This window comes from Hyperoodon ampullatus (assembly GCF_949752795.1).
Source record: "Hyperoodon ampullatus genome assembly, chromosome: 12".
NCBI classification, from domain to species: Eukaryota; Metazoa; Chordata; class Mammalia; order Artiodactyla; family Ziphiidae; genus Hyperoodon; species Hyperoodon ampullatus.
Window position 1 is genome coordinate 8,946,691 of NC_136925.1, and position 12,311 is coordinate 8,959,001.

Genomic DNA, 12,311 nt, shown 5'->3' on the forward strand with positions numbered 1-12,311 from the left:
TGCTGAGCCCGGGGCTAAGCACTGGGATTTAATCCTCACAACAACTTTATGAAGTAGCAGATATTACTACCCACTTTTAACAGATGAGAAAACCAAGACACAGAGAAGTGGTTTCTTGAACTCACTAGCAGGGGGATGAGAACGATGAGAGCCTCCCCTTGGGGTGGGGGACAGAGAGCGGAGGACTCCGTGGGGACCCCAGGAGGCGAGGAGGCACCTGCCCCTAACACGCTGGTGCGCTCAAGGAAACAAGTGGAAAGCGTGAGTGTCAAGGAGGTGAGCCGCCTGGAAGCTTGTCCAGGGGCCGCTCTGCCTAAAGGCGCTCCCTGCCGGAAGCGTGGGTGTCTTCTACCTGCCAGAAATAGAATTAGCTAGAATGTGGGAATATCTTTTAAAATGTTTAAAAAACCCCCAAATGGACAGAGTTATGAAAACATACGCAACTGTGGTATGTGATTTACACATAAGTCTTCAAAGTTTACACCTGTGTTGTATTTGTGACGAAAAGTGTACAAAAGTGACTTTACTGTAAATTGTTGCAGACATTTAAAAGCCATTCCTATTACTATTGGATGGCAATTCTTTAGATATGCTTCATCTTGGGAGCTAAAAACAATGCTAGTCAGAATTTTGTTCTATGTATTCTGTTTGGTTAAATTCAGAGGATAGACAGACTTTGAAATCAGATTAACTGTTTCAAAAACACATGCTAAAAGAATAAATACAACAGTCCCTAAATAATTAAGATTTCTCTTGGCTTTTTCCAGTATTCTACAACTGACTGAACTTTTATAATATACTATAAGAACTGATAGTGAAAAGAATTAAAATACACATGCGTTTCCAGTTTATTACTAAATAAGAAAAAGAAAAAAACAAAGGATATACTTGATCTTTTTTTGTCCAAATAAAACACAACAGTCTTTGGAGAAAACACTGATGAAAAGAGAAACATCAGTAAAACCTTACACCCACAACACAGTCCAAATATTTTTAGGTAGGTTTTAAGATTACACTTTGCTTTAAAACATACACCTTGACAATTTATTACTATAGCACAAAAATAGGAGGATACGCAAACTCTCTCCCTACAGAAAGCCGTGTAGCAACGGCTTTCAGAGACAATCCATCTGCAGCACTTACTACACTGCTTAATACAAAGGCCTAACTTGCATAAAAGGATTGGTTTCTACTTTGCTAAATCTAAAGGCATTCAAGACTGAAGGATACGCCTACATTGTTGGTAGGAATGTAAATTCGTACTGCCAATTTAAGGAGGTTCCTTAAAAAACTAAAAATAGAGCTACTATATGATCCAGCAATCCCACTCCTGGGCATATATCTGGAGAAAACTCTATTTTGAAAAGATACATGCACCCCAATGTTCATAGCAGCACTATATACAATAGCCAGGTCATGGAAGTAACCTAAATGTCCATCAACAGATGAATGGATAAAGAAGATGTGGTACATATATACAATGGGATATTACTCAGCCATAAAAAAAGAATGAAATAATGCCATTAGCAGCAACATGGATGGACCTAGAGATTATCATATTAAGTGAAGTAAACCAGAGAAAGACAAGTAACATATGATAGCGCTTATATGTGGAATCTAAGAAATGATACAAACAAACTTATTTACAAAACAGAAACAAACTCACAGACATAGAAAACAAACTTATGGTTACCAAAGGGGAAGGAGGCGTGAGGGGTAAATTAGGAGTTTGAGATTAACCTATACACACTACTATATATAAAATAAATAAACAACAAGGTCCTACTGTATAGCACAGGGAACTATACTCAATATCCTATAATAAACCATAATGAAAAAGTATATATATATATATATGAATCATTTTGCTGCACACTTGAAACTAACACAACATTGCAAATCAAGTATACTTCAATTAAAAAATATACAAATAAATATCAAAGTTATTATGTTGAGTAAAAGAAGCCAAACACAAGACTATCTCCATGATATCAAATTCTTTCACTCAACATAATGATGTATATAATTATCATATATGACATATATGAAATATATATGATATATACAGTGGTACTTTTGTTACAGCAGCCCTAAGAAACGAATACACATGACAATATGTGTTTCTCAAAACTCATGAAACTATACATTTAAAATGGGTGATGCTTATTCTATGTAAATTGTACCTCAATAGACCTGATTAAAAACAAGGGCATTAGAGGAAAAAAAAAAGACTGAGGGGTAAAAGAAGACTTATAGATGGCCAACAGGTATATGAAAAGAACTCAACATCACTAATCATCAGGGAAATGCACATCAGTACCACAATAAGATACCACCTCACACCAGTTAGAATGGCTATTATTAAAAAGCGAGAGAGAAGTGCTGGACAGAATGTGGAGGAACGGGAACCCTCCTGCACTGCTGGTGGGAATGTAAATTGGTGCAGCCACTGTGGAGAACAGTATGGAGGTTCCTCCAAATATAAAAAATAAAACTACCATATGATCCTGCGATCCCACTCCTGGGCATACATCCCTAGAAAACTGTAATTCGAAAAGATGCATGCATGCCGATGTTCACAGCAGCACTATTTACAGTGGTTAAGACATGGAGACAATCGAAGTGTCCACTGACAGATGAATGGGTAAAGATGTGATGTGATATATATATCACACACACACTGGAATAATATTCAGCCATAAAAAGAACAAAATCTTGCCATTTGTGACAACATGGATGGCTCTTGAGGGCATTATGTTTAGTGAAATAAGTGAGACAGAGAAAGACAAATACTGTATGATTTCACTTATGTGGGACCCCTGAACTCGCAGAAACACAGTAGACTGGTGGTTGTGCAGGTGCGAGTGGAGGAAATGGGTGAAGGTGGTCAAAGTGCACAAGCTCCCAGTTATAAGACAAATGGGTTCTGAGGATCTAATGTGCAGCATGGTGCCTATAGCTAACAGTACTGAACTGTCCACTTGGCCGTTTTGCTAAAAGAGTAGATCTTAGGAGTTCTCACCACACATACACACGCACGCACACGCACGCACACACACACCACACACAATGGCAACCATGTGAGGTGATGAACTGTTAACTGACTTCACTGTGGTAGTCATTTTGCAATATGTATGTATATAAAATTGTCACGTTACACACTTTAACTTTTCACAATATTATATGTCAATTATATCTCAATAAAGCTGGCAAAATAAAAAAGATGAGTGATGTGTAAAACGTCTACATTTTTATCTACTCACATGCACTCTAGTTACTGAACTCTGGTCAGTTGTCCACTGCTCAGAAAGTTTTAAAAATCATGATATTAACCAGCTTTTAGCTTTTGAATAACGTGAGTTTCTCTGGATTATTTAGAAACTCATTAGCAATGACTGAATTTATATTTCAGAGATTTGGAGGATGCAAACCTCATATTTTGCGTTCTTGACCTGGTTATAAAAGAAACCTTTTTACAAGATTCTTAATGCTTGATTTACTCATAATATATATCATTGGTCATGCAGTAAATCCAGTTTTTCATGCTCCCAGGTCTAAAAATCAGATTTATATTTTTGATCTGAAATTCCTAGCTGTCATTCTGTATATGTACCCAAAAGCCAGCTCTGCCTTAGACCTTGGCTCAGACCATCTGTTGTTATCAAAGGGGTGCAGGAGGCTGAAAGCCCACTTACTACCCGAATGGAACCTTGTAAATGGAACAAATCCCCAGTGGGCTCTTCGGTCTATCTGTTTTCTATCTTGGGTTTCAACATAGTAACCTTGACATTAGCAATATACCGCTGAGCACGATTTGTATGGAGACGAATTGGGATAGATTTGTTCCAGGTTCAAAAGTGATTTCTCCCTGTCCCAGGGCAGAGACTTGATGAAGTCTTGGCACTCTAAGCACAAACCAACCTCTGCGAGCACAGGTGAAAGACCAGCTGCCCAGGTTGTACAAGCTGACATCCTTCACTTCCCACCTTCAAGGTAAGAATACTTTTCTTGTATTAAATGCTCGCTGCTGCGCATAACCAATTTCTGTTTATTAAGGAACATGGCCATCTTACCCCACCCACTCTTTCCCTCTTTTCCTCTCTAGTCAAGCAGGTTTTATGGAAAAAGTGAGTTGTTCCAATTTATAGTTCATTCAGACAGTCCTGAGACTGTCAAGTTTGATTTTGGGACTGAGTGAGTGGGTCAAAATGGATGTAAATGAACCAAACATTCAATCAGATGTGATTTGAGTATACAGCACTGTAGTTCAGTTCTAATAGAAAGTATAAGAGTTTAAAAGGCCCAGAATAATTCAGACTAAAATATCTTGGGGTATTTTTCCATTTTAAAATGAATTGAGCAGTTCTCTGTGGTTGAGGATTGACAGCATAATGGAAACAGAGCAAACTGCAGAATTTCTCACCAGGTAACTTCATTAGCAGCAAAATTCATAATGCAGTCTGCTGGCTGAAAAGAGCACGAAGCCTTCTGTTTTCTTAGGAGGTGCCATATGCTCATAGCTCTTGGCCGACTATACATAGTTACTGCTAAATTGTGGTTACTGGAAAACGCTCTCTATCCTGTAACTTTTAGCAATATTGTAAGAGACCTCAGAGATGCTGATTCTTCTTGTAATTTATTACCATAGAGAAACATAATTAAACCTGCTTCCAAGTATTGCCTTCTACTTACAATGCAACTATAACACATGATACTGCTACATAATAGCAATCTAGACTATTTCTATGTTTTCTTGGGGATTGACTAAAGGTTAAAACGGCAGGCAAATGTTCCAATGACCTTTGAAACTTTTATACTTCACAGAAACTTTCTTTTTTCTAGAGATAACTTTTCGTGGGACAAAATGCATTGCATAAATATTATAGACAATTCTTGTATTATGTAAACTTTATGTACATTTTTGTTCATATGTTTCACTTACCAGAATCAAGAGGCAACTTGAGGCCAACTTTGTGTGCTCGGGGATGGTGGAAAACACTGACAAAATCAAGCAACCAAAGACAAGGAGGAAACTGTAAAACAACAAAAAAAGAGATCTGATGAGAAACTTGCCTTAGCATGACAGACTTAAGCTCTTATTTCTAATGGATAAAGCACCAGATCCATTTGAATTGGCATTGATTCAATCATAACAGCCCTAAAAGGGAGTAGCCATTTTGAATATCAAAATACAATGTGATGTCCAGTGCAAATGGGGCTCCTTTGCAACTTTACTGATGAGAAGGATGAATGTGTTTGTGCATGTGTACGTATGCGTGTTCTGTACTTAAATGTCCACAGCTAAGACTCTGCAAATTTCCTAGAAAGGGCTTTCCCAAGCAGGGGTCCTGAAAGGCCCAGACGTGTTTTGTTCTCCTGCTCGGGAGCTCAGGTGGTAGCTGCTCTCCTGTCAAAGGAGCAGACTCATGTTCGGCAACTTTGGTGAACTGTCAAGGGTTCTAAGTGCTTACTAAGCCACTGGCTCCTTTTCAGAGTCTAGTATTGTTCCTGGATTCTCATTTGCCGTTTCTTTACAGTAATAACAAGAACAGAAAACGACTTCCTCTGCTACCCGCGTGCTTCCCATTCCCTTCCGGTCAAACCCCTAGAGAAATGCCCCCAGCTCTACTTGTGCTGCAGTGACAGAGAGCATTTTCCACTAGTCCACCTACAGACATTTTTATTCCTAGAAATACGGAACTTCTGGAGTCCGGTGGGGGCGGGGGAGCCGAGTTCCCAAAGTAAACGTCTAATAAAAAGTGCAGGCTCGGTTTTAAAGTTGAAGTTACTTATCCTGAAATTCAAAAAAAAAAAAATCCCAATATCTGAGCTCTTTTCCCTAAAAGTCATATTTCTTACTTTTACTCACATGCTACCCATCTCATCTTTTACTCAACAATCTCCTGTAAAACATCAGCTCTGTGTTCTTTAGTACAGCTGGCCTCTGCCTCCTCTTGACTTGCCCTGATGAATCTGCACGTCTTTCTACCACACTTGACTGGGGGCTCCCAAGGGCTGATAGCCAGGGATTGGTGACTTATGGCCTGGGGACAAATCTGGCCAATAAAGTTTTATTGGCACACAGCCACATCCGTTCATTTGTGTATTCCTATGGCTGCGCTCACACAAGAACTGCAGAACTGAGACTTGCGCTCTAAGCACAAGACTGAAGTATTTACTCTCTCTGGCCTTGAGAGGAAAGTCTGCTGACTCCTGACTGATACCATGTATTCCTTATTTCTTTATATCTATTTCAGCACAGAACCCGAAGTGGGTATGCTGATAATTACTCACATTCGGAGGGTTTCGTATAAGCGAGATACTGAGCTAAGCCCCTTTCACATGCACTATCCACATTATCCTCTCAAATTTATGGGGTACAAATCTCATTGTTCCCATTTTGCAGATATGGAAACTGAGAATTAAGAACATATTGTGACTCATCCCAGGCTGCTTGGCAGGAAGAGGGGTTTAAGCACTGTGTGTCCTTGAGTTGCCACAAGGTGTCGCTGAGGAGCACAGAGGAGGCCGGCAGTGCTGTTCTTGGCTCAGCAAGACTTCTGGGGGTACTTCTCTACCTCTTCCAACTGAGAGGGAGGCAGTTATTCTGAATAGCAGAAGCCTTCAAGAGGAAGGACTCTACTAGGGAGAAAACCTGGTACGTGAGTTAATAACAACTCATCATACTTTGGTCTTATGTACCTGATGATTCAGAATTGTTTGGACTATATTTTAAATTGGCCCTAGCAGACTGGGAATTGTAAACTAGACATCAAATTCCAGCACACCTACAGACCCCCGAACTATTCACGAGAAAGTGAAATCCAGGGATCACTGAGGGAGTTTGGAGGATGAAGTGGCATCAAGTAACGAGTGACAGATGTTTCCCTCCAGTGAGGGGCTGTTATCTGTAGATGCCTCCTGAGTCCAGGTTCAGCAGAAAACATTCAGAGAAGCAAGCAGGGGATGACTCAGTCACTAAGACACCTTCTTCCAAGGGCATCCCAACGGCGGCCTCATGATCTCCGTGTTTGTTCAAAACACACCTACAGGGGCTTCCCTGGTGGTGCAGTGGTTGAGAGTCTGCCTGCTAATGCAGGGGACACAGGTTCGAGCCCTGGTCTGGGAGGATCCTATATGCCGTGGAGCAACGGGGCCCGTGAGCCACAACCGCTGAGCCTGCGCATCTGGAGCCTGTGCTCCGCAACAAGAGAGGCCGTGATGGTGAGAGGCCCACGCACCGTGATGAAGAGTGGCCCCTGCTTGCCACAACTGGAGAAAGCCCTTGCACAGAAACAAAGACCCAACACAGCCCTAAATAAATAAATAAATGAATAAATTAAAAAAAAAAGTAAATCCTATTTAAAAACAAAAACAAAAAAAGACCTACATCACGAGCCCTTTTGCTAGCGGCTTCTTCATTAACAGTTGGGTGTTGCTTAATCTTTTCCCTTCATGTCACTACTTTGCCCATTTTCTTTCTTGAGCTGATCTTACCCTCATTTCTGATAAGAGTAGTTTCTGTGCTAGAATTCTGTTATTTCTATGGGGACTCATCTGACGACAGCAAGCCAAATACCTGCACTGCCCTGGCTGCTTGAGGGGCTGTGATGAACAAATACATTCATTAATGAATTCCTTCCTTTCCTCAACCATTCATCCACTTGTCCAATCAGCAAATATTGATTAAGCATATAATACCAGGCTGAGCCACAGGGATATAACAATAAATAAGATTTTCTTTTCTTGCCTTCTCAGAGTTCAGGATCTGTTGAGGCATACAGGGTAGTAAACAGATGTAAAAAGAAAATTACAATTCTGAGTGATGATTGCAAGGATAGGGAAGGTACAGGGGACGCCAGGAGCATACAAGAGGGAAGGGATTAGGCAGGACTGGTTACTTCGCTTGTGGAGTTGAGTGCAAAGTGAAAACGTGGGGGCCCTTTGTTTAAAAAGTATTAAGAGTTTCAAGACGGTGACAGCAGAGCATGACACCAAGTGTGGCACCTTTCAAAGTTCTGGGCTCCATAGGACTGCACAGGTGGAATGTCCATGAAGCCAAACTTGGGGTTTGGGAAAACTTCCTGAAGCACGTATGGACCAAAACGAGCCCTGAAGGCCCAGGAGGAGTTAGTCAGCACAACGGCTGGGTGGCTGGGGAGAAGGACACTCTAGGCCATTCACCCGTGTGGGTGAAGACCAGGTGCAAGTACAGTGTCACCAAAATTCACTAAGTAATCAACAGGGTAGAGTGAGTGAACACCTGCTAGCTAGCTTATCCTCTGGTGGATCATGAAAAACGTAAGGCAGGTCATTCCTGCAAGTTCATTTTTTTGCATAGGAATCATCTTGGTTCCACTGAAAACATGTCCGCGAAAGATGTCATGCCAAGCACAACCGAGGGACGAGCGTAAATCAAAGCAGCCCCTACCTGTAAGGAACTGAAGATCCAGTGCGGTGTATGAGGTGAACACACAGGGTCATCATAAAGGGTAGAGACAGACGTGTGCTAGGAGAAATGCCCCAGTGCTTGCAAGTGGGGAGGGGTTCTCTTCAGTTGGGAATCATGGAAGCACATCAAGAAAATCTCCAAAAATGGGTGTTGCTGGAGCTGGTCTTTGAAGGAACAGTTGGGTTTCAACAAGAGAAGTTTCTGGAGAAACACATTCCAGAAAGAGGGTACCATAGGAGAAAGGCAACATGGCAGAATATGAATGAGATAAAGTATTTGCTCCCTGTTTCATGGAACAAAAAGTTATCGAGCTTAACTGTAGCACAGGATGAGACAGGTGGTTGAATTGGGAGTCTGGGGCCATGGTGGGTAAGTCAGGGCCTGTCCGTAGTTCAGGAGACAGTGGGAACCACTGAACATTTTTGAACAGGAAGCTAATATCATCAGAGTTGCTCTGCGGGAAAGTAAGTCGGCAGGCGAGTCTCTGAGTACCTGAGAAGCAGGATCGGGAGTGGTGGTGACCAGGTTAGGCTGTGAACTCACTGGCAGAAATGAGGGTAGGACGGAGAGGCAGACTGGACGCTGTGAACACAGGAGCTTCCTGACTTGGTAACTCTGAGGCTCAGGGGTAGAGGCTGGGAAGGGAGGTGGGGCTGAGAGGTCTGCGGTGTCTGTCCATAGTTATTGGTGATGCTCCTAACAAGCCAGGAGGGGAAACGTCAGGAGAGTGAGGAGGAAAAACCGATTTTCAGGAGAAGAGGACAATCCAGTCTCGGAAGTCCACGGGGAATTGTGCGTCTGAGTGCTGGGCACAAAGTCTGGCTGGAATATGGAGGCGCTTTTCTCCTGGAGGAAGTGGATGTGTAGACCGAGCAGAGAAGAAAGTGCAGACGGAGCACAGAAGGTTTGGGTAAGTGGCATAAGGGATATCTGGGGACACTTCCTCATCGTGGAGAGTGACACCATGGAGAAGGACGGACACACGCTGCTGTGAAGTGGCTCTTGGTGGCCCTGTCAGAGACAGACTCCCTGGCTGGAGAAGCACTGGGCTGACAGCGTCATCCCTGAGGGGACAGCCTGCACTGCTGGGTCTGAGTGTGGCTCTGCTGACCTCCCTGCTCCTGAGGGGCCCGCACCTGTGTGCATGCTCTCAATGCCCCCTCTCCACCTGTCTGTGGGCTGAACAGAAGTGGGAGCAGAGACAACAATCACTGGACAAGGGGTGTCTTAATCCAGGGCCCACGGGCCTCCAAGGGGTCTGCGGATAGAATTTTGAGGGGCTGTGAAAGGGGATGGGAAAAAATTACGTCTTTGTCACGAACCATGACAAAAACCACGATGGCGTCAGCGTGACTCGTGACTCTGTCACTCAGAGAAATCACAGATATTTTCATATACCATTTTACAGCTGTAGATGAAACAGTTACGTTTCATCTTAGATACTGATTTTGCCGCATCACCGTTGCAAGATTATGGTAGTTATAAGACCCACTGCTGGGAGTTGTTTTTTTAATGCATTAATAAAGAAGCACATGTATTACTATATCAGAAACTTGTTTAATATTTTAACAATAGCATTTCAATGTAATTTTTTTCTTTTGTAATCACCTGTATTTTATGCATTCAAAAAATTATGCTTAAATTCCATATATATGTGTTAGCATATGGTATTTGTCTTTCTCTTTCTGACTTACTTCACTCTGTATGACAGACTCTAGGAATTTAAGAAAAAAAAATGTCATGAAGAACCTAGGGGTAAAACAGGAATAAAGACACAGACCTACTTGAGAATGGACTTGAGGATATGGGGAGGGGGAAGGGTAAGCTGTGACAAAGCGAAAGAGAGGCATGGACATATATACACTACCAAACGTAAGGTAGATAGATAGTGGGAAGCAGCCGCAGAGCACGGGGAGAGCAGCTCGGTGCTTTGTGACCGCCTGGAGGGGTGGGATGGGGAGGGTGGGAGGGAGAGAGATGCAAGAGGGAAGGGATGGGGAAACAGATGTATATGTATGACTGATTCACTTTGTTATAAAGCAGAAACTAAAAAAAAAAAAAAAAAGAAGCATTTAACTCAAAAAAAAAAAAATTATGCTGAGGAATGGTTCACAGGCTTTACCAGACTGCTGATGCATCCATGGCTCACAAAAAATTAGAAGCCTGTGGTGGGAGATATCTGAGGAGGCCAGGGGCTGGGAGCTGCAAAATGGCCTGTTTGGCAGAGGTCACCAACTTAGGTAAGGTTTTTTTTTTTTTTTTTTAATCCTAGAGCATTTTAGATATTTATTTCCATATATTTAGTCCTAATTGTTTATTTCCCCCCTAGAGGTAGATTTTAAAATAATTTTGAAAAAATATGAATATTCTTTCTTTTATATATTAATCCTGAGATATCATAAAATCTGTATTCCTGCAAAATTATTCTGTAACAACTACTGGCTTTTATTTTGCCTGAAGCAATCATTTCTATTTCGTTTCTGAGGAAATTCACTTTGATGTAGACCTTTCGTCCTTTAGAAGGCAGAGATTATTCTAAGAGGAGAAGGGCATTTATGATGCAAAATACCATCAGTTCAAAGCCGCCTATGTTTATTCCAGAAAACTACCATCAGCTTTCGTGGGCTAATTAAGAACCAATTTGCCAGATTTACTTTGGTAGAAAGCTCTACTTGGAAATATCATGGGGGCTTGTGCAACAGATGATGTCCATGACTTGGGAAGCCAAGGTCATGCTTCGAGCAGGGGTTCATTTTGCAAGAATTAAAGTGATGTGAAAATAAAGCAAGTTACGCAACGTCATTCACACACACACACACACACACACACACACACACACACACACACACACACACCCCAGCCCCGCAGGAGCCACTGTGAACTATGCCGTGGAGAAAGGAGACGCAGGGCTGATGCCGCCCATGGGCTCTCAGCGAGCCGAGCTCAGCTGGCAGGCAGACTCACAGCACGAGCTCTGTGGGCTGCCGTAACCACACAGTCCCACCTAGAAGGTGCTCTTGGCGAGTCTTTTGGGGGACAATGCACTTTCCATGTGTAACTGTCCACGAGTCAACTGGTCGGAAAACTCTGGGGGAGGGGAGATCTCAAATGTCTTAAATGGATTGGAATCATGGGATTAAAATAAAGAAGGCTAACAGGAAGTAGATAGGAAGTTTTTAAAGAAAACAACTCTTCAGAAATAACTTCCCAAGGAAATTCAACCCTAGCTCTGACTTCTCATAAATTTTTCAGTATTGCTTTGATAGAGTGTGTTTTATTTTTTTTGGTTTTTTTTTTGGCTGAGCCTTGTGGCTTGCGGGATCTTGGTTCCCCAACCAGGGATTGAACCCGGGCCCTTGGCAGTGAAAGCGCAGAGTCCTAACCACTGGACCACCAGGGAAATCTTAATAGAGTGCGTATTTGAGGCAAGACCTCACAGGTGCATTGTGAATGATGAGGGCTGGAGCCCACACGCAGGCATCAGGGACCACAGACGACGCACCGGCTGCCCCCGCACTTGCCTGAGGACATGCTCCCTAAGAAATCAAAACCTCACCACAAGAGAAATGGCTGGAGACCATTTTTTTCTTCCAGCATCCTAAATTTGCCTTTATTTCTAAACTTGGCACTTTGCAAAATGTCCTTTCTGCATAATTTTTCCATAAAAGGGCATTTTGCACATGAAATCTTTCCACTGCATGCCCTAGCTTCCACTGCAAAGCAGCAAAACTTAAATACGACATTTTTGGTGTCTTTAAAGGTGAGCTGGAATATTTGATTGAAAACACTGCACAATATTGCTTTTCAGGTGCAATGAGCCCTACACATTAATAAAGACCCTGAAAAATAAATACTAGCA

General features: G+C 42.2%; 1 protein-coding gene across 1 annotated transcript in view; it reads right to left on the reverse strand.

Moving 5' to 3' along the window:
* Positions 1–12,311, reverse strand: part of KCNQ5 (potassium voltage-gated channel subfamily Q member 5) — a gene marked incomplete at both ends in the record, with an annotated part of 576,625 nt that overhangs the window by 204,980 nt on the left and 359,334 nt on the right. The window contains one exon of the mRNA XM_079716089.1: positions 4,943–5,033. Within this exon, the coding sequence (XP_079572215.1) occupies positions 4,943–5,033 (91 nt within the window). The remainder of the gene's footprint in view (positions 1–4,942; positions 5,034–12,311) is intronic.